Raw genomic sequence first — 23,542 nt, forward strand, 5'->3', positions numbered from 1 at the left:
AATGAACAAGTGCTTGGTAAGCACGAAACATGTCTGCTGCATGAGGAGCGCAGCTTTCCTCCCTTCTGATGTGTAACACTTTTTTTTTTTTAAAATAGTTTTTATTGAGGTAACAATGAAATACAAATAACATCAGACAGTGTCACGGCAACATGCCTAAATACATACATCAAATCTTGTGTTTCACATGCATGTCATAGAACTGTAAGCGGTATGAGATCCTGCATGACAGGAGTTACATTGGGCCGTGTGCGGCACCTCTTTTTCTATATAAACATGGAAACATGGACAAAAAAAAGTAACATGACAAGTGATCATCATTCGACCTAGATTTCGTAACAGAGCTCTCTAAGGAAAGAATTAGGTCTTATATGTCCATACCATAAATGCAACTATATATACCCAAGGAGATTAAATTGTGCCCATTAGCATCTGAGGTTACAGCTATAACCCTCTTGTCAAAATAGGAATTAAGTGGCGTACCACGGAAATTGGTAGACTCTGTGAGACCCTGAGACTCCACTCAGAGGCCCCGTACCTAAGTCTGTAGATAAATTACTATATAGTTATGTGGGGGTGTCAAACCGTTAACCTCTTAGCAGCAGCAAGTAACCTAACATAACAGTCAGTAGACTCTACACATGGGCAATAATAATAAGCATCTTATTTTCTACCATGAGGTAGACATTAGAAAAAGTGTCCATACCTGTACATCAGAACATAACCCATTCAAACACGAGAAATCAATAGCATATGTTATATACATTTTGTCACCAAACCCCCTGAAAATATGTAAGACTTGAAAATAGCAAACCTCCATTAAAAATGTGCGGCCACTCCTGGGCCACAGGTGAGATAGAAAAATGTGAGGTAAATGTAGGGGTGAAAGGTGCGAGCCCCTCTAAGACCCAGCATATCAGTAAAGCTCCAGCAAGATGTATAGGTCCCATCAAGGCCACTGAAATAAATCAGAGTTATTCTACATAGTGTTGTAAGGGCTAGCACTACTATGGACATCTAAAGCCTTGAACTCCTGATCTGGGGGGGGGGGTGCAGGCCTCTATCGGACCTGCAGTATCATTGTCGCTTGGACCTCAAGTTTTAAAAGTAACATAATATAATATAAATACATAAACTATCAGTAGCTCTCTCTTTATCCTTGACTGCTTAGCATGTTCAAATATCAGCCTATGAATCCCATCCAGCCCAAACTGACTAGATTAGCTAACTAGTTATACTCCCTCACTTGCACCAACATTGCATATGTACTCTGCCGTCCCGGCCGCGGACAACAGAAACATCTCCAAATAAGAAAACAATAGGGAATAGAATAGAGGTCAGATAGGTGGGCACCTTAAATCTTGTGGATCCATTCCCAGTCTAGGATAGCTACATGTAGACAAACTAGTGGACAAGTAAAATAAATAAAGGTAGCAATCCTATATATGCATCAGTGCCCCCACATTGCAATCACTTTCCTCATTGTCATATATTGAGGCAACAGATAGAAATCAAAGTAGATAACAATGAGAGCTAGACATAGGCAGATCTAACAGTGATACCAATACATGAATATTCCCTATAATAGTAGGCATGCAAATCTAAGAGCTAAGCATTGATGGATTATGACCCTGGAAATACCCCTGCCTCACAAAGGAGGGGGACCTGTAAAAATGGATCTATACAAATAAATTTCAGGTTCCCACACAATATAATGGTTTAGACATGGTGTTAAAAAACCCGAAATAGGGAGCCTATCCCTCAAAGTGTTAGGCATATCATTAGTTTATCTAAATTGGAAGGGTCTATGGCCAGATGCAACAGGAACGCTAAAGGTTAACCAGAAGTTTACATTGTCAGGCTGTAACACATTACAGAATATGCTATCTAAAAATACTGTTGATTATAGAAAACAAACTACATGCCATCAATCTATAAAGATAATTTAGTGTCCGTGATATCTTCAGGTGTATATCTTTCCCAGAGACCAACACCAGAATAGAAAAGTCACCTCTGCTAACCGACTCCAATCCTGAAGGCTATGTAATGTCTCACCCCCCACGGGAGATAGAGTGCCACCAAATGTACATTCCTTTTCAGGCATCTGTTTTTCTCTAGCCAGTGCTGTAAAATGTCCATCAAAACCCCCAGCGTGAGCTCTGGAGTATTCAGCAGCCTCTCACAGGCGGCGTTCACCGAAGGCATAGTAGCGACCTCTTTTACATCTAGGTCAAACAAACCAGACAAAGGAATAGCTTGGGACGGCAACGCAGTCCTCTCCTCCCCAGAGAAGACCGCTATGCTAGGTGAGTGGCTGGTCTGCAAGCAGCTGCGGTACATCTCCCTCGTGAGCTGCACCCCCAAGTAGTGTGACTGAGGGCAGGAGCATTCTGTCAAACCTGTCACAGATAATCTTGTTCCGTTCTGCCATGAGGGCTGCAAAGCTAGTTAGGAGGTCTTCCATGTCAGGAGGTTTCCCGGGTAGTCAGATAATTTTTTATTCCAGACGGCAACTTTAGTTTCTGTGCTGCAAGTAGCACTGTCCGGTACTGTAAGTTAGGTCTCTTTCCTCCCCAAAGCTTGTCCGAAGCAGTGTTCTTTTATCCTGCACAAATGATTAGGCACTCTCACCACAAAATGGCGCCCGGTCAGCAAGGCCTCATCCGGATCTTATTTGGGATATACCACCCGAAATTGTAGCCTGTGGTGTACTCTCAGTGGATCCTAACTTCAGCAACTGTTCACAAAGCTATTAAAGCAATTTAGCCTTTAGATATATGCCCCAAAACTTTATATAAATTGTATTTAATCTGGAGCTCTTAATGCGTACGTCTGCTCAGACCGGCTGTTGGCTCCGCCCCCGTGTAACACTTTTATGTAAGTCTTGGTCAGTTTGTGCTGTGTGTAAGCTGGATTGTACCTTGCCTTTCGTTGCTGTTTTTAAAGCTTGGATAATAAAATTGGAACTTTTTATTCTACAACCTGCATTGGAACTATATTTTGTATATTGGATTGTCTATTTGTTTAGCGTATAGCACGGATACGCTGCTGTTCCTCCATTGGTTGTTATGACTTACACGTCATCCCCACTCTCCTGTGTGCCGAATACCGGAAGTACTACCCATATGTGGTGAGGGCAAGAAAGAGCGCACTGCTTGTGTGTTTGTGCTTTTATCTTTTTACCCCTGGGCAGCGGTGTGGAATCTGTTGGCGCTTTATAAATAAAGAATAATAATAATAATACACACACACATATTTACATGCACATATTTACATACACACATTTACATACACATACACACATATTTACATACACACACACATATTTACATACATACACACACACACACATATTTACCAACACACATTTTTATATACACATACACACATTTACATACACACATATTTACATACAAATACATACACACATATTTATATACACATACACACATTTACATACACACATTTACATACAAATACATACACACATATTTACATACACATACATACACACACACACATAATTATATACATATTTACATACACACACATATTTACACTTACATACACACACACATTATACATTTAACATATGTGCAAGTTCAACTTATGGGTTAAACACACAGAAATACAGTGCAGGTCATAGTTTTATTAAATAGAAGCATCTAACGTTAAAAGAAGAAAAAAAACTTTAATGCTGGGCATAGCAGAGTGGTGACATCTAAGTTGTAGACTTGTAGCCCAAATTTAAAATGAGGAAAACTAGAGGACTGGGAGCTGGTTCACAAACTAAAAGAGCTGTCCAGAGCAGGAGAATTTGGTGCTATGCATCACATTTTATGCTTCAACTGTTCAACATGTATATAACACACTGCTTAATTCAGTGATACATTGCCTTAGCTGTGACAGCACCCCCTGATGCTGGATCTGATTTCTGTGTCTGTCAGATCATACCCGGCAGCCATCAGCACAGTGGACACCTCCTTTAACGGCGTCCTCACAGACACATTGCACACTCCACTAGACAGTGAGTTGTGTCTTGAGTCCTCGAGATGAAGCTTACCGCTGCGTGCTTAATGCCCGCCCCTCACAGACACAAGTTGAAATGGCACACACATGCAGTCAGGTGAAGACTCACACAACCGCAAGCACTGACTGTATTAGGTGCATTGTGGTCACGTAATGACCATGTAAGAGCACAATAGGAATATAGGATTGAAAATATATATAAAAAAACAATGCCATCCAGTTCTTGCTATGAGGGAGCAGTGACTGCGGGGCCCCTGAAACGGTGACCCCGGTTGCAGTGGCAACCGCTGCACTCTCTGTAGTTACGCCCCTGCCCTGATGTCAGGATTAAGGGTAAAAAAGCATTATACAACAGTTTTAGACCCTATATTTGAAGAATGATCTACCTGTGGACAGGGATTTCACGTTAAAACCTTTGCAGCCTTGCTTTTTTACCAGGTGTGGGACAATAATGGTTAATTGTGAGAAAAGAATACTATTTATGCTTACCTGATAAATTCAGTTCATTCTTGGCAGTGAGAGTCCAAGAAACATTCTTAATCTATGGGAATTACTCAACCTGACCACCAGGAGGAGGCAAAGGCATCCCAAGCAAAACTATAAATATCCCTCACACTTCCCTACCCTCCAGTAGTTCAGCCGAGGATAAGAAAAAGTGAACCTAAATTTTTGGTAATAGGTGTTGGTTATATATGATAAAGGGTTAAGGGGTTCCTGCAGTAAAGAAGCAGGGTTTTTTGCAGAGGTTTTTAGTCCTGCCGGCATATAACCCCCTCTAGACAGGTTTTACAGTCCTGTGCTAGTTTAGACAGGTTTACAGTCCTGTCTGGCGAAACGTGCAAGATATAAAAAGTTGGTATGCATTTGACGGGAGGTTTAAGTCCCCCGGGCATCTGTGTTGAAGTTGTCCCTATACATTCCTATAAGTAGAGTTTTTTGTTACCTATCACTGGACTTGAATTACTATTTGGTGCTTGCTTGCTTTTATTGCAATATGAATGTGCTGTGCTGTGCTTAGAAAATATGGAGGTTATTGCATTTTTAATGTCTACAAAGGGGTTAACAGAAGCATTTCAGGCAGAGGGATATCCACTCCAGAAAGAGAGGAGGATTATAAAACTGTCAGTGAGCACAGCTGTGTAGATTCAGCGAAGAGAAAAAAACTGTTACAGAAGCTCCATTTGTAAAACTCTTTCTTTTGTTGTATGCGTGTTTGCAGTAATGTAAAGGAGATTTTGTGTATTTTATGTGCAATGAGTGTTGGTCTGTCGGTTCTCACTGTGTCTGGTATGACGTGTAAAAGATCTACAGTAAACCAAAACAAACAGAAGATGTATTATCCTGTTTGAAATTTGACTCAGTCTGCTGGGAAAATGGCCATTCCTTGCAAATTCGGACACTTTCAAATACATTTTAAATTTGGTGGAAAGTTAATCTTATTGTATTTTTAAATGTCTTTGGTATGTTATGAAATCCTGAAAAGAAAGAGACTGTCAATGTGTTTTCTGTGTCACGAAGAGTTTGATGTATGTTGAAATTGCGTAAGAATAAATGTTGGGAGTGAATTTCTGGTATGCGAGATGATATGAGCTCGTATGTGTGTATCGCTGTAAAAATGACCTTGGTGCATTTTTCTTTCTGCATGGTAATTATTTAAGGCTAGTTTCTTAGCTAAGAAATCAGACGTTGTAATGAGGTATTTTGTAGTGTTACTGTTATAACTTTATTTTAAAGTCATCAGCATGTTCTTAATTATGTGTGCTATTTAATAGCAGTTTTAAGTTTTAAGTGATATTTGTTGTATGCAAATAAAAAACTGTCCACCAGTTGCGGCATATCAATATATTGTTTTTGCAAGTGAACTAATTAAGGGATTTGTGAATGTGCAGATGATTGGGCGACTTTCGGACATGGTCTGGTAAATGAAAAAAATTAACAGGTTGATTCAAGTATGTTGTATTTGCAAGATTTGTGCAAGGAGTTAGTGGAAAAGATAAAATAAGGTTATAGGCTGTATATCATTAAATTTATCTAAAAGTATTTGGGTCCGTTTCTGTGGCAAGTAAATTAATTCAGTAGAAGTTTTAATATAAATGGGTATTATTTATGCTGTGATGGCTCTCATTTAAGTATGCAGGTCATGATACAGTAAAGCAGTAGAATTTTTGTGGTAAATAATACAAGTTTCCTAATCATGGCTAGGGTATACATATGTAATTTACATGATAAATGGTTAGTCCTTAAAGGGACAGTACACTGTAACATAGTTTTTATATTAATGTATTTTCAATGACTTGTGCTACAAGCTGAATAGTATAAAATATAGGAGAAATTGCATTTGCGAGTTTATTTGTATATATGAAGTAGCTGGTTTTTGTGCTTTCAAGACACAGTTATTGCAATGGGTTGAATTTCAGATAATAAGCATATTTTATTGTGTTCCTTATCTTATATGTGTCTGTAAAACCGGAGCTCAGTGCTTAGACAGAGCAATGGAAAATTGTCATTTTATTACTTAAAGGACCAGTTTACTCATGTGAAAGGAGTTCATGAGCAGCCATAACATGGTATTAATAAGTTACGGAGATAAAACATAAATATAAAATATATTTTTTGCGACCTTTTCTTGTATATATTTTTTTTAATCTGCCGTTTAGATAGCAGACATTTACGCAGTGTAACTTAATTCTCTCTGTAACGCAAACTGAACTGATGCAATCTTGGTGTTGCGATCTGTGAGACTAGCGGAAAAGGGAAAAGAAGAAGAGAAAATATTTAAAGGGATACAGGCAAACTGATATAAAATCTGAGATTTTAAAGAAATATTTACAGAGAGACAAAATGAGGTTTACTGTAAGCCTAACACTAGTATATTTAACTATGTCAGCAGTTTCAGTTACAGATATCTTTTTTAAAAAATGTTTTGGTTAAAATGTCCCTTTAACAATCCTGCACCCCACTGTGAGTGTGTGCTCTTTTTTATGCTGGCTGTGTTTGCTTAGGCTATTTAATGGACGTCAGTATACATTTTTATTATAAGTGAGGACAGTGGATTGTTGAGAAACAGTTAAAGGGGAATTTTTTTTGTTAGACAAACTGTCCTTTTAATCTATTCATGTAAATTATTATTATTATTCTTTTGTAGAAAGCTCATTTTTTGTTATATACAATTCTTATATTTAGCTAGAGAGCTGCAAAATGGTGAATATCAAATTCTAAAACACAGTTAAATCAAATAATTGTGTATTTATTAAAATCTTGGTTATGTAAAGGTATAGACTGGATTCCAGAGACTTTCACAAATTATTTGTGCCACACATGATTTATTCAACAGTGGATTTGCACTGTGCATGCGGGCATGGGCTATATAGAACAGTGGCTGTACCATTATTATCTGCTCTTTCCCAAAACAGGGTACTTAGGTGTTTGTGTGTTCCTTTGTAAATTTATGGTTCGGGATTTTATTTGTAAATATGCAACTGGAGTTTATTGATCATCTGCAGTGATTGCATCATTAGTATGATCTCATAGTATTGTGCATGGTAGAATTTGCAGAACCAAGGTATAGATGGTTGTTATAGGATTTTAATTATTTGTAGTGTTTAAAGTTTGTGCCGGCTGTAAATGTTTTGTTTTGTGGAATGGACAATTGGTTTTACCTGTTCTCTTAGAGAATGTTGTTTTTCTCTTTCATGACTGCGTGTGGAAGCGTGCTGTATGAATGGAATATTGAATATTGAGGTGTAGTTGATTTTGCCTGCTATTATGAATAATATACTACATGCATGAGTGTAGTGCATGAATGGTCTTTTAGTTTCATGTTATATTGTGTTTGCGTGCCACATGGGATGTTTCACGTACACAAGGTAAAATCTGTACAGTTACAGAGGTAAAATCTGTACAGATAAAATTCCATAGTGCACTCTCCAAAAGATTGAAGATTGAATGCAAGTAAACCTGTTAGGAAAAAAGAAGATAAAAGACCTTTTGTCAAGCTTGTTTTTTACCACCATACTGCAGTAAAAGTTGCTGAACTATCTTTGGATCCATTCTCTGCTTTGCATGCTGGTACCAGCCACAGAACTGGGATCTGGGTAATCTATGACTATTTCCTATGATGTATGACTTCAAAACATAAAGACTACCCTTCTCTGGACTGTACCTTGCCGGTTGATATTGAGGACCTGTTACGCTGTTATAGGGTCAACCAATTCAATTAGGGGAGTATTGTTTTCACTTGTTTACTTATATTTCTTGTTTTGTATGCTCTTGTATTTGTGTTATTTTTGGTTGATCATATTAGTGGGAAAATATGTTTGCACCTTTAGAGTTTAAAGAAAATGCTGCAATATATCAGAATATTTTAGACCCTCCACCCTATGGAACGCAGTGAGGACATGGCTCAGCTAGAAATTTATATTAATTATACAGATAAATATTTGTTTAGGGAGTAGCATAATTATAGTTATATTGATGGTATATTTTCTACCTACCATGGCTCTTGTTGGAGCTGTGTTGTGAAAGCAAATGTATTTTTCCCTTTTATTAATTGGTATGGTATCTGCAATTTGAATTTTGTAATTCCAGATGTTTGTCAATGAAATGAATTATCTTACCACAAAGATGTGTTTACCTTTAAAAGATTTTGTAGTTTTAAATGATGTTATGATTGTATTCCTTCCTCATACAGGAGTGTGTGATAATTTAGGTTGCATAAAATAATTAGTAAACTAGCAGTGTTTATATCAGACGAGATTGTTGACTATTAGGATCATAGTTGGAGAATTATAAACATTGCAGATAGTAGCTTTGAAGAATAAAGCAACACTAGGTTCTTTGATTTTTAGTAGTTCCAAGAGAAAGTGTAAAGAAATTCATTTTAAAGAAAATATTTTTATTGACTGTTTTATTTTTCATTTTTGTTACAGGGCAGGCCTTAGCATAAGTTTTAGCATAGCCATTCAGCCTCTTGATGAAGTCTAGCAGTTTTCACTTGCTTAGTATTCATGAAGTATCATTTAAATTGTATAGAGAAGCTGTGAGTTATTCTCTGTAAAAGTATTAATGTATTTAGTTTGTACTATATATCTACAATGTTTTCTTGATTTTAAAGGACATAGGATGAGTTAAGCTAAAGGAATTGTGATGCTTACAAAAAAAGATGAAAGAAGTTTTACTTGGACATAATTGTGATTGTATCGGGGTGTGTACTCATCTTGTGCTGTTTTGTTTCCTTCTTAGACTCCTTCTGACTCAAGTGTCTGCTTGCTATGGGGATCCACTGGCTACCTTGTCTAACCTATGAACAAACCATCGGACTTCCTGCATCTACCTGCAGAAGAACACTGGATAAACACCCCTACTGCAAATAGACTATGGTATTGAAGCAAAGTGTCTGAGGAAGGTGGTGCGCTCTAAGAGGACAAAGACTGTTTTGTTCTTAAAGTGATCAGAGGCCACCTAGAGACATTTGTGCTGTTCCCATGTCATGCTTCACTGTGGAGAATGTACTGAGCAAGGAACTGTTGGACATATTGGGGGGTGCTAGCAATGCAGGTGGAGAAATAAAAGATGCAGCGTTGTTTGGGGGTAGATAGGGGGCTGGTTGGGTCTTTGTGCAGATAGACCAGTAGTTTGGAGATGCTGGGAGGTAGACGGAGAGTATTGGAGAGGCCGCACCAATGTGCAGTGACAAATTGTGCCCTTTTGGCCTATAAAAGTATACCACTACATGTGAATACATTTCTCTATTGTATTCTCACAGTCATGTTACCGTAGTATCAGGCTTATACTGTTGTTAAAGGCTTTACCAATTTTCTGCGCCTTTCTATTTTTATGTTATTCTGTTAGAATAAAAGGGTGGTATGTTAGGAATTATTGTTAGCATGACTAGCGCCATCTTGTTCTTAACTGCCATTTTGTCTTTGGCATCCATCTTGTCTGAATAATATGTATTATAGCAATCATTCTGTAGAAATATATATTTGTTATTAGTGTGTTAGAGCTAGTTTTGGCCTTGCAGATGTTCTGGGCAAGGTGCCTGGAAATCGCTATCTCTATAAGATGCTCAAATAACCTTGCTTTGGTCCTAGATGCATTTCTTATTATGACTATAGAAATATTGTTTCTAGCTAGTATTTTTCCTGACAAACACTGTGTAAAATGACGCAGTCATAATGTGTCATCATGTTAACCCCATATGCTGTTATTGTCGTCTATAAGACATGCATTGTATCTTTCAATAAAGAAGAATAGTTTTAGACTCATTGCTGTGTGGTCTGAAGTGCTGTTCTCTAGGATATCCTTATCAAATAATATATTAATTTCCAGTTGGTACGGTGTGCCCAAGGCCTAGTCCTGACTGACACTCCCCCCTGAAAACAACACCTAACAGCGGGGTTGTGGACTTTCACTGCCAAGAAGAGTAAGCAAACATTTTATTTTCCTTCTATTGGCAGTGAGAGTCCACAAATGTTTGGGAGGGAAAAGTAATGGAAGTCAATCCTATTTACTAGGCACCACCACTTGTAGAACCCTTCACCCAAAAGCTCGCTCCGCAGAAGCAAAAACTTAAAATTTATAGAGCATTGTAAAAAGTTTGCAAAGAAGACCAGGTTGCAGACTTACAGATTTGTTCAACTGAGGCCTCATTCTTGAAGGCCCAAGTGCATGCCACCACCCAAGTGAAATGAGCTGTGATTCTCGAAGGGGGTCTTAACCCACTACCTGATATGCCATGAAAATTAGATTTCTCAGCCAAAAGGAGATGGTTACAGCTGAGGCCTTTTGCCCCTGTGCTTACCAGTATACAGGACAAATAAGGAAGAAGACTGACAAAACTCCATAGTAGGGTGAAGATGACGGAGTAGGACAAAGTGAAGGAACCACAATCTCCTGGTTGATGTTGCGGATATTCACTACCTTAGGTAGAAAACCTAGTTGAGTCCTCAGCACGGCCTTATCCTGATGGATCACCAGATATGGAGGATCACACATCAAAGCTGAAAGCTCAGATACTCTGCGAACAGAGGAAATAGTCAATAATAAAAATAATTTCTAAGTAACTTAATGTAATCAGTATGCAGAGGCTCAAAGGAGCTCTCTAAAGAGCCTTAAGGACTAAGTTTAGACTCCAAGGGGGAGCAACAGGTTTGAAAACAGGCTTAATTCTAACCAAATCCTGAACAAACTCTTAAACTAGCCAACATTTTGTGAAACAGAATAGAAAGGGCTGAGATCTGACCCTTGATAGAACTGTCCGACAGGCAAATTCTCCAGACCCTCCTGGAGAAACTAAAATATACACAAAGTCTTCACACTACACCAAGAAAAACCTTTCTCTGCCTACCTCCATGAAACGAGGCAAAAAACTACTGGAGGGTAGGGGAAGTGTGAGGGATAGTTATAGTTTTGTTTGGGCTGTCTTTGCCTTCTCCTGATGGCAAGGTCGAGTAATTCCCATAGGTTAAAATGTTTTGTGGACTCTCACTGCCAATAGAAGGAAATATGCTTACTGGGTTTCATTATCTGTTTTGTGGATATTTGAATTATTCCAAGATAATTTTCACCAGTAGCAGAATGTCTTTGGGTAAGTACTATATTTTCATTTACTTGGCACTATATAAGCCATTTAGGTTATCAATATATATATATATATATATATATATATATATATATATATATATATATATATATATATATATATGTAAACAAACAATGGCTTGCACTTGCTCGGCTTTTCAAAAACGTGCCATTATTTGTGACGTTTCGGGGACCGTATCCCCTTCCTTAGACAAAGTAACACAGTGCAATGAACATATTTATAAACCAAACATCGAATGAAAACAAACCCCACCCCTTGATTCTGAGCAAAATAAAATGCCAAGTGGTTTTCCTAGCAACCACAATAAACAAACTACATATACACCCTCTAGTCCTCTCATCAGTAAGAAGGAAAAATAAAGTGGGGGAAAAAAATGACATAAAAAGTTTTAAAATAAGCTTGAATACACAAAAGCAAGCTTATTTTTAAACTTTTGATGTCATGTGTTTTTTCACTTTATTTTTCCTTCTTACTGATGAGAGGAATAGAGGGTGTATATGTAGTTTGTTTATTGTGGATGTTAGGACAACCACTTAGCGTTTTTTTTGCTCTGAATCAAGGGATGGGGTTTGTTTTCATTGGATGTTTGGTGTATAAATATGTTCATTTCACTGTGTTACTTTGGAAGAGGATACAGTCCCTAAAACGTCACAAATGAAGGCACGTTTTTGAAAAGCCCAGCGAGTGCAAGCTATTGTTTGTTTACTTATGCTATTTTCCTCCATGCACCCTGGCAAGTTGACTTTGAAGTGAGAGTGCTCTCCTGCTGCTAATCTATATCTATCTATCTATCTATCTATCTATATATACCTGTATATATATATATATTGTTATATATGTACATAACCTTGTGACAGTTATACAGGGAGTGCAGAATTATTAGGCAAGTTGTATTTTTGAGGATTAATTTTATTATTGAACAACAACCATGTTCTCAATGAACCCAAAAAACTAATTAATATCAAAGCTGAATAGTTTTGGAAGTAGTTTTTAGTTTGTTTTTAGTTATAGCTATTTTAGGGGGATATCTGTGTGTGCAGGTGACTATTACTGTGCATAATTATTAGGCAACTTAACAAAAAACAAATATATACCCATTTCAATTATTTATTTTTACCAGTGAAACCAATATAACATCTCAACATTCACAAATATACATTTCTGACATTCAAAAACAAAACAAAAACAAATCAGTGACCAATATAGCCACCTTTCTTTGCAAGGACACTCAAAAGCCTGCCATCCATGGATTCTGTCAGTGTTTTGATCTGTTCACCATCAACATTGCGTGCAGCAGCAACCACAGCCTCCCAGACACTGTTCAGAGAGGTGTACTGTTTTCCCTCCTTGTAAATCTCACATTTGATGATGGACCACAGGTTCTCAATGGGGTTCAGATCAGGTGAACAAGGAGGCCATGTCATTAGATTTTCTTCTTTTATACCCTTTCTTGCCAGCCACGCTGTGGAGTACTTGGACGCGTGTGATGGAGCATTGTCCTGCATGAAAATCATGTTTTTCTTGAAGGATGCAGACTTCTTCCTGTACCACTGCTTGAAGAAGGTGTCTTCCAGAAACTGGCAGTAGGACTGGGAGTTGAGCTTGACTCCATCCTCAACCCGAAAAGGCCCCACAAGCTCATCTTTGATGATACCAGCCCAAACCAGTACTCCACCTCCACCTTGCTGGCGTCTGAGTCGGACTGGAGCTCTCTGCCCTTTACCAATCCAGCCACGGGCCCATCCATCTGGCCCATCAAGACTCACTCTCATTTCATCAGTCCATAAAACCTTAGAAAAATCAGTCTTGGGATATTTCTTGGCCCAGTCTTGACGTTTCAGCTTGTGTGTCTTGCTCAGTGGTGGTCGTCTTTCAGCCTTTCTTACCTTGGCCATGTCTCTGAGTATTGCACACCTTGTGCTTTTGGGCACTCCAGTGATGTTGCAGCTCTGAAATATGGCCAAACTGGTGGCAAGTGGCATCTTGGCAGCTGCACGCTTGACTTTTCTCAGTTCATGGGCAGTTATTTTGCGCCTTGGTTTTTCCACACGCTTCTTGCGACCCTGTTGACTATTTTGAATGAAACACTTGATTGTTCGATGATCACGCTTCAGAAGCTTTGCATCCCTCTGCAAGATATCTCACTAATTTTGACTTTTCTGAGCCTGTCAAGTCCTTCTTTTGACCCATTTTGCCAAAGGAAAGGAAGTTGCCTAATAATTATGCACACCTGATATAGGGTGTTGAAGTCATTAGACCACACCCCTTCTCATTACAGAGATGCACATCACCTAATATGCTTAATTGGTAGTAGGCTTTCGAGCCTATACAGCTTGGAGTAAGACAACATGCATAAAGAGGATGATGTGGTCAAAATATTAATTTGCCTAATAATTCTGCACTCCCTGTATGTATATTGTTATTTGATATTTTCCCCTTCAAAATAATATGTGCCACATCCCATTACCAACGTGCCATTTTCAAGGCATTTTTTTAACTGCCTCTAAGTATTTTAGTAAATCTGCATTAACCCCTACCTTTCCTGGCTATGCTTCCTTGTGAGCACCTGGTAAACACAAAAAGGATTGTCACTCCTTTAACATTAACCAAAATGCACCAAAATCACAGAATGTGCTCCTGAACGAGAGCTTTAAAAATCATACCAAACACTTGGTGTACTCTGTCTAAAAGCCGGGTGCTTCCATGTTAAAGTTACCAAACATAAAAGGGGGAGGGGCTAAATAGTATGTACGGAAAACCTTATCTTCCGGCGGGATCTGGACACAAGGGGGGAGAGCAGGGGGCAGTATGTTATTGGCTTTTTGCATGTTTACACTTTACACCTTATACTGTATAAAAACCCTGTGTCTTGACCATTAAAGTGTGTTACTCTCTACTGCACTAAGCCTTGTCTGGTGTTTGTATGGAAGGAAATAGGGCTATTAGTCAAGTAGCATGATATCTGTAGCTCTCTGGCAGTATTTGAAGAAGGGCGAACAGCATAGCGGGATGGATCTGACTCCCACCTCAGGGTGCAATCCACTAGGTCCCATTACAATAAATAATGAAAGTATATGGAAAAGTAGTTTTAATACACATATTTACATATTTTATATTACAATCTCAAAGTGTTAATATACCTTTCACCCCTTAGCTGCTAAACCATTTCCATCCCCAATGCGGAGATGTTTCAGAGCTTTTATATACTGCTCATATTTAAGCACTAATGGAAGTAATTTTTAAGTGAGAAACCCACACAAACTAAATATTGTTTTTTTCAGCAGATTTATGCTACACTATTTATTTATTTACATATCATGACGTGAGAAATCTTCAACAAATGGTGTGAAAAAAACATTTTTATTACAATTTTAAGAAACAAAGTTGTAAGCAAAAACTAAAAAATGTGTTTCAAATATCTGTGAATAAATAAAATCACAAGTGAAAGAATACTAAATAAAACTAAAAAGTTGTGCAATTATCCACAGTGCACCAAACACAATATAATCAGCAACATATAATTTGTTTTCAAGTACAACTACAAAAGTCCTTTATTGAAGAAAAGTTCACTTCATCTGTTCCTCAAAAAGAAACAAAGGAAAATAATTTCATAGTGCAACAGTTACAAATTCATTATCTCTTATAACATTAGAGCAATACTCTATTTCTCAGTGCCACTATAGTTCTGAGTATAGCGCAATATTTACAATCCCACAGGCAATCAGTTCCTGATACCAGAAGCTAAAATTTCCATACAATTTATTAAAATTACATTAAAATGTAAAAAAACAAAAAACATAATTTATGATTACCTGATAAATTTATTTCTCTTGTAGTGTATCCAGTCCACGGATCATCCATTACTTATGGGATATATTCCCTTCTCAACAGGAAGTTGCAAGAGGATCACCCAAAGCAGAGCTGCTATATAGCTCCTCCCCTCACATGTCATATCCAGTCATACGACCGAAACACAACAAGAAAGGAGAAACCATAGGGTGCAGTGGTGACTGGAGTTTTAATTAAAATTTAGATCTGCCTTGAAAAGACAGGGCGGGCCGTGGACTGGATACACTACAAGAGAAATAAATTTATCAGGTAAGCATAAATTATGTTTTCTCTTGTTAAGTGTATCCAGTCCACGGATCATCCATTACTTATGGGATACCAATACCAAAGCTAAAGTACACGGATGATGGGAGGGACAAGGCAGGAACTTAAACGGAAGGAACCACTGCCTGTAGAACCTTTCTCCCAAAAACAGCCTCCGAAGAAGCAAAAGTGTCAAATTTGTAAAATTTTGAAAAGGTGTGAAGCGAAGACCAAGTCGCAGCCTTGCAAATCTGTTCAACAGAGGCCTCATTCTTAAAGGCCCAGGTGGAAGCCACAGCTCTAGTAGAATGAGCTGTAATTCTTTCAGGGGGCTGCTGTCCAGCAGTCTCATAGGCTAAGCGTATTATGCTACGAAGCCAAAAAGAGAGAGAGGTTGCCGAAGCTTTTTGACCTCTCCTCTGTCCAGAATAAACGACAAACAGGGAAGAAGTTTGACGAAAATCTTTAGTTGCCTGTAAATAGAACTTCAGGGCACAGACTACGTCCAGATTATGCAAAAGACGTTCCTTCTTTGAAGAAGGGTTAGGGCACAATGATGGGACAACAATCTCTTGATTGATATTCCTGTTAGAAACTACCTTAGGTAAAAACCCAGGTTTAGTACGCAGAACTACCTTGTCTGAATGGAAAATCAGATAAGGAGAATCACAATGTAAGGCAGATAACTCAGAGACTCTTCGAGCCGAGGAAATAGCCATCAAAAACAGAACTTTCCAAGATAAAAGCTTAATAGCAATGGAATGAAGGGGTTCAAACGGAACACCTTGAAGAACTTTAAGAACCAAGTTTAAGCTCCACGGAGGAGCAACAGTTTTAAACACAGGCTTAATCCTAGCCAAAGCCTGACAAAAAGCCTGGACGTCTGGAACTTCTGCCAGACGCTTGTGCAAAAGAATAGACAGAGCAGAAATCTGTCCCTTTAACGAACTAGCAGATAAGCCCTTTTCTAAACCCTCTTGTAGAAAAGACAATATCCTAGGAATCCTAACTTTACTCCATGAGTAACTCTTGGATTCGCACCAATATAAGTATTTACGCCATATCTTATGGTAGATTTTTCTGGTAACAGGCTTCCGTGCCTGTATTAAGGTATCAATAACTGACTCTGAGAAGCCACGCTTTGATAGGATCAAGCGTTCAATCTCCATGCAGTCAGCTTCAGAGAAATTAGATTTGGATGGTTGAAAGGACCTTGTATTAGAAGGTCCTGCCTCAGGGGTAGAGACCATGGTGGACAGGACGACATGTCCACTAGGTCTGCATACCAGGTCCTGCGTGGCCACGCAGGCGCTATCAGAATCACCGATGCTCTCTCCTGTTTGATCTTGGCAATCAGTCGAGGCAGCAGCGGAAACGGTGGAAACACATAAGCCATGTTGAAAACCCAAGGGGCTGCTAGGGCATCTATCAGCGCCGCTTCCGGGTCTCTGGACCTGGATCCATAAAGAGGAAGCTTGGCGTTCTGGTGAGACGCCATGAGATCCAGTTCTGGTTTGCCCCAACGATGAATCAGTTGAGCGAACACCTCCGGATGAAGTTCCCACTCCCCCGGATGAAAAGTCTGGCGACTTAGAAAGTCCGCCTCCCAGTTCTCCACGCCTGGGATGTGGATCGCTGACAGGTGGCAAGAGTGAGACTCTGCCCAGCGAATTATCTTTGAGACTTCTAACATCGCTAGGGAACTCCTGGTTCCCCCTTGATGGTTGATGTAAGCCACAGTCGTGATGTTGTCCTAACTGAGGCCAAGCTAGAAGAGCATTGAATATTGCTCTTAACTCCAGAATATTTATTGGGAGGAGTTTCTCCTCCTGAGTCCATGATCCCTGAGCCTTCAGGGAGTTCCAGACTGCGCCCCAACCTAGAAGGCTGGCATCTGTTGTTACAATCGTCCAATCTGGCCTGCGAAAGGTCATGCCCTTGGACAGATGGACCCGAGAAAGCCACCAGAGAAGAGAATCTCTGGTCTCTCAATCCAGATTTAGTAGAGGGGACAAATCTGAGTAATCCCCATTCCACTGACTTAGCATGCATAATTGCAGCGGTCTGAGATGCAGGCGTGCAAATGGCACTATGTACATTGCCGCTACCATTAAGCCGATTACTTCCATGCACTGAGCCACTGACGGGCGTGGAATGGAATGAAGGACACGGCAAGCATTTAGAAGTTTTGATAACCTGGACTCCGTCAGGTAAATTTTCATCTCTACAGAATCTATAAGAGTCCCTAGGAAGGAGACTCTTGTGAGTGGTGATAGAGAACTCTTTTCCACATTCACTTTCCACCCATGCGACCTCAGAAATGCCAGAACTATCTCTGTATGAGACTTGGCAATTTGAAAGCTTGACGTCTGTATCAGGATGTCGTCTAGATACGGAGCCACCGCTATGCCTCGCGGTCTTAGAACCGCCAGAAGTGAGCCCAGAACCTTTGTAAAGATTCTCGGGGCCGTAGCTAACCCGAAGGGAAGAGCCACAAACTGGTAATGCCTGTCTAGAAAGGCAAATCTTAGGTACCGATAATGATCTTTGTGAATCGGTATGTGAAGGTAGGCATTCTTTAAGTCCACTGTGGTCATGTACTGACCCTCTTGGATCATGGGTAGGATGGTTCGAATAGTTTCCATTTTGAATGATGGAACTCTTAGGAATTTGTTTAAGATCTTTAGGTCCAAGATTGGTCTGAAGGTTCCCTCTTTCTTGGGAACCACAAACAGATTTGAGTAAAATCCCTGCCCTTGTTCCGTCCGCGGAACAGGGTGGATCACCCCCATTACTAGGAGGTCTTGTACACATATTTCTATGGGGCTCAACACTGGCCTTCAAACATAATGAACAAACAGATTCATCTGTGTCAGACATGTTTAAACAGACTAGCAATGAGACTAGCAAGCTTGGAAAACACTTTAAAATAAGTTTACAAGCAATATAAAAAACGCTACTGCGCCTTTAAGAAGCACAAAACCTGTCTCAAGTTGAAATAACAATGAACCAAATCAGTTATAGCAACCAAAGTTTCACAGTAAATGTATTAAGCTAGCAGAGCATTGCACCCACTTGCAAATGGATGATTAACCCCTTAATACCCAAAACGGATAATCAATAGAGAAAAAAACGTTTTTAACACAGTCAAACACACTGTCACAGGTCTGCTGTGACTGATTACCTCCCTCAAAATGACTTTTGAAGTCCCTTGAGCTCTCTAGAGATGTCCTGGATCATGCAGGAAGAAGCAGGAAGACTGAGTCTGAATTTTTACTGAGCAAAAAAGCGCTAAAATAGGCCCCTCCCACTCTTATTACAACAGTGGGAAGCCTCAGTTAACTGTTTCTATGCAGAAATAAGTCAGCCATGTGGAAAAAATTATGCCCCAATAAGTTTTATCACCAATGTACCTCAAAAAAAACGATTAAACATGCCAGCAAACGTTTTAAACATCCTTTTTTAAAGAGTATGTATCTCTTATTGATAAGCCTGATACCAGTCGCTTCTACTGCATTTAAGGCTTTACTACATTACTTCAGTATTAGCAGCATTTTCTTAGTCAAATTCCATTCCTTAGAAAGTTATTTTACTGCACATACATTAATAAGCCTGATACCAGTCACTTTTACTGCATTTAAGGCTTTACTTACATTACTTCGGTATCAGCAGTATTTTCTTAGTCAATTCCATTCCTTAGAAAAATATTTTACAGCACATACCTTAGTTGCAGGAGACCCCGCACGCCATTCCCTTTCTGAAGTTACCTCACTCCTCAGAATGTGCGAGAACAGCCAGTGGATCTTAGTTACTTCTGCTAAGATCATAGAAAACGCAGGCAGATTCTTCTTCCAAATACTGCCTGAGAAAAAACAGCACACTCCGGTGCCATTTAAAAATAACAAACTTTTGATTGAAGAATTAATTAAGTATAAAACACCACACTCCTCTCACGACCTCCATCTATGTTGAGGGTTGCAAGAGAATGACTGGATATGACATGTGAGGGGAGGAGCTATATAGCAGCTCTGCTTTGGGTGATCCTCTTGCAACTTCCTGTTGGGAAGGGAATATATCCCATAAGTAATGGATGATCCGTGGACTGGACACTTAACAAGAGAAAGGAGTTTGTGTTATATACTCAGGGTTTTCACAACTGTACATGTAGACATATACAGAGTGAAATATACGACTAGCAAACTCCTGTGTCTGCTTACATCAGCCAAATAAGTACCCTTCATTATGACAAATTACACTCAATCCAACGCACGTTTCACTGCCAATGGCAGCTTTTTCCTTGAAGTGAACTTTTCATCTATAAAGGACTATAAAGGACTTTTGGAGTGTTTGGTGATTATACTGTGTTTGGTGCACTGTGGATAATTGCACAACTTTAAAAATGTAAACAATAGCGAGTTAGTTTTTTTCTCATATCTACAATACCATCTAAGTGATAAGCTGACTATAATGCGCTCAGCAGTACCCACATTTCAAAGGAGGATTTATCAATACATAAATAAAGGCCTTTAGGTATTTTTATATAACTTGGATATGCACATACACACTCTCTTCCAAGAGCCTCTTCTCAAATAAGCACACATATATTTGGTCATATGATCACTTGTCTATTCAAACCTATATAGGTACACCTAATCCCCCCAGGGCCACTTTTAACTGCTTGAGGTGCAGAAGGAGCCTCAAACAACTACAAAAAGTGGGCACTCCAGAGGACCACATGTAATTATCATAAGCACTCTAGACATGAGATGACAACTATGTGTTCCCCTCTGCACTAAAAAAGGTTAAAGGTACAGTAAAGTCAAAATTAAACGCTCATGATTCATATAGGACATTCAATTTTTAAACAAATTTCCAATTTCCTTTATCATCAAACTTGCTTTTTTCTCTTGATATTATTTGTTGAAGGCAAACCTAGGTAGGCTGATTTCTAAGCATCTATTATTTAAGTGCATTTTATTAGTTTTTCACAGCCAGACAGTGCTAGTTCACATGTGCCATATAGACAACATTGTGTTAATTCCCATGGAGTTATGCAGGAACCAACACTATAGTTGGTTGAAATGTAAGTTTGTCAAAAGCACTGAGATAAGGGGCAGTCTACAGAGGCTTAGATACAAGGCCATTACAAAAGTAAAAAGTATATTCATTTAAGTGTTGGTTATACAAAACTGGCAAATCGATAATAAAGGGATTATCTATTTTTTTAAGCAATACAAGGTTTCAAGTAGGCTATCCCTTTAAGCTCTGATATCCTTTAATATGAATCTTCTGATGAGTAACAAGATTTCCTTTCAGGGTAAAAGATTTCCCACAATCAGAACATGAAAATGCTTTCTCCCCTGTATGCATTTTATTATGGTTATTAAGTGTTGATTTCTGAGTAAAACATTTCCCACAGTCAGAACATGAAAATCCTTTCTCCCCTGTATGAATCTTCTGATGAGTATTAAGAGATGATTTCTGAGTAAAACATTTCCCACAGTCGGAACATGAAAATCCCTTTTCCCCTGTATGAATTATCTGATGTTTAATAAGAGATGATTTCAGAGTAAAATATTTCCCACATTCAGAGCATGAAAATTCTTTCTCACCTGTATGGATTTTTTGATGCATAATAAGATTTGATTTCAGAATAAAACATTTCCCACAGTCAGAACACAAAAATTCTCTCTCACCTGTATGGATTTTTTTATGCCTAATAAAATCTGATTTAACAGTAAAACATTTCCCACAGTCAGAACATGAAAGTGATTTCACTATAGTATGAATTTTTATATGATTACTAAGAGCTGATTTCAAGGTAAAACATTTTCCACATTCAGAACAAGAAAATGCTTTCTCTCCTGTATGAATTTTCTGATGTCTTATAAGATGTGATTTCCTGGTAAAACATTTTCCACATTCAGAACATACATTTCCCATGTGGGTTCTTTGATTTTGAAGAAGATTAAAAGAAGTATCTGCAGTCTCACCATGACCAGGATTATTGCAGTTTGTAAATTCACCTGATGATAAGAAATACAATGGAAGTAATGTTAATGATATAATTATTGTATTGTGAGATCATTGAAACTGTTCTGAATTAGTTTCTATTAAAAACGTACAATTATGTCATGTTGGCAACAGCTGTAAAGTCACAGGAAGGGCACATTTTTACCTAAGACATACACTGTATTTTTCTACACATCTGTATTGCATATTAAGTTCTGCTATATCCTCTGACTGACTATCATTTAATTTTTAATATACACTTTGAAGATAACAGTTCCTGTTGAGCTTTGGGATTTGTAACAAAGCTCCCCTCAGACATATCACATGTATATACTCACCTGTGTCTTGCGTCTCTCATACATATCACACGTACCCTTAACCTGTGCTCTGCATTACTCAGACATGCCACACACACATGCTCTCGCCTGTTTCCTGCATTCCTCTGTCACATTACACATGCATGCACTCACCAGTTCTTTGTGTTCCTTTAGACATGTCACTAAAATACACTCACTTGTGCCGTGCACCCCAAAGACAAGTCACACACTTACAATCACCTGTGCCCTGCATTCCTCTGCTACATCACACACGTGTGCACTCACCAGTACCCTACATTCCTCAGACACGTCACCAATGTAAACTTGCTTGTGCATGGCACCCCACAGACAAGTCACACATACTCACCTGTACCCTGTGGCCCTCTGACATATCATACACTTACACACACTTGTGCCCTGCACTCCTCAGATGCATCAAACATACATACACACCTGTGCCCTGTGTCCGCTTATCTGTGTCCCTCAGATGCATCACACACTTACAATCACCTGTGCCCTGCATCTCTCAGGCACGGCACACATTTTAACTCACGTGTATTAATATTGTCAAATATTTCCTGCACTGGAGTCACATACACATTTCTTAGCCACTGATCTTCTGTTTCATCTGTGTTACGTAAAATCTTAGCATCATTTTCACCTAAAATATACAAAACAAATAATTATTTAGTTGCTGTGTTCTGTTTTTAACATAACAGGTATACATAATATAAAGATGATTCAATTTTAGTTTAGAGCTGAATGTCCCATATGTGCACTCACCTGTACCCTACGTCCCTTAGAAATATCACACCTGTACACTCACCTGCACCCTTCATCCTTTAAACACGTCACACACATATGTACACTCATGGACGTATTAATGCCTAGGCCACTAAGGCCTGTGCCTAGCGTGGCATATTTTGGGAAGATGGTAGGGGCAGTAGCTTTTTAATGCTATATCACACTATGTGCTGAAGACCAGTGTGTCAGGACAATTGTCCAGTATAATTCACCATTTTGATATTGCATATTAATCAGATATGTCTGTGCTATATAATATAGGGGTACAATTGATCATATGTATTTACTTATATATTCAGGTACACATACACATATATATTATTTTTCAGTATTAATATGTAGCTATTAGCTAGTGCTGCTTGTCAGTATATAATTGCTTACTGTGAAGTTTTTGTACTTTATCAAAATAATCCATGTTTTTTTACTATGATATTAAGGTCCCCAACATAGCTGCATGATTCCTATCATTATATTACTGGTATAAATATTCACAAATATCCCCATGTTTGTCATACATGGTTCCAGTAAGTCTCTTTTTCTATAAATATTAGTGGGGTTCAACCTTGGTTAATGGTCAAATAGAGATACTGACTTGTTTTTCAGAATATATTTACAAAATACATATTTGCTTAGTGACGAGAGCCATCTTCCGAGGGAAAAATATAACTTCTAAATCTTAGCTTAT

The 23,542-nt window shown here is 38.6% G+C and overlaps 1 protein-coding gene across 1 annotated transcript; it reads right to left on the reverse strand.

The window, feature by feature from the left end:
• Positions 1–20,938: 20,938 nt before the first annotated feature.
• LOC128657970 (gastrula zinc finger protein XlCGF8.2DB-like) lies at positions 20,939–22,892 on the reverse strand. Its single transcript, XM_053712410.1, has 3 exons — positions 22,880–22,892; positions 22,607–22,714; positions 20,939–21,750 (listed from the first exon to the last, which is right to left on the reverse strand). The coding sequence occupies exons 1-3, from the start codon at positions 22,890–22,892 to the stop codon at positions 20,975–20,977; spliced, it is 897 nt and encodes a 298-aa protein (XP_053568385.1). The 3' UTR covers positions 20,939–20,974.
• Positions 22,893–23,542: the final 650 nt, after the last annotated feature.

The sequence above is a fragment of the Bombina bombina genome, chromosome 4, assembly GCF_027579735.1.
Source record: "Bombina bombina isolate aBomBom1 chromosome 4, aBomBom1.pri, whole genome shotgun sequence".
Lineage (NCBI taxonomy): Eukaryota > Metazoa > Chordata > Amphibia > Anura > Bombinatoridae > Bombina > Bombina bombina.

What these genes read in the sequence shown, in the direction of transcription:
- LOC128657970 (XM_053712410.1), bottom strand. An exon ending in ATTTGACAATATTAATACAC is followed by an intron (nt 21,751 to 22,606) that starts GTGAGTTAAAAT and finishes TCTTATCATCAG; the next exon opens with GTGAATTTACAAACTGCAAT.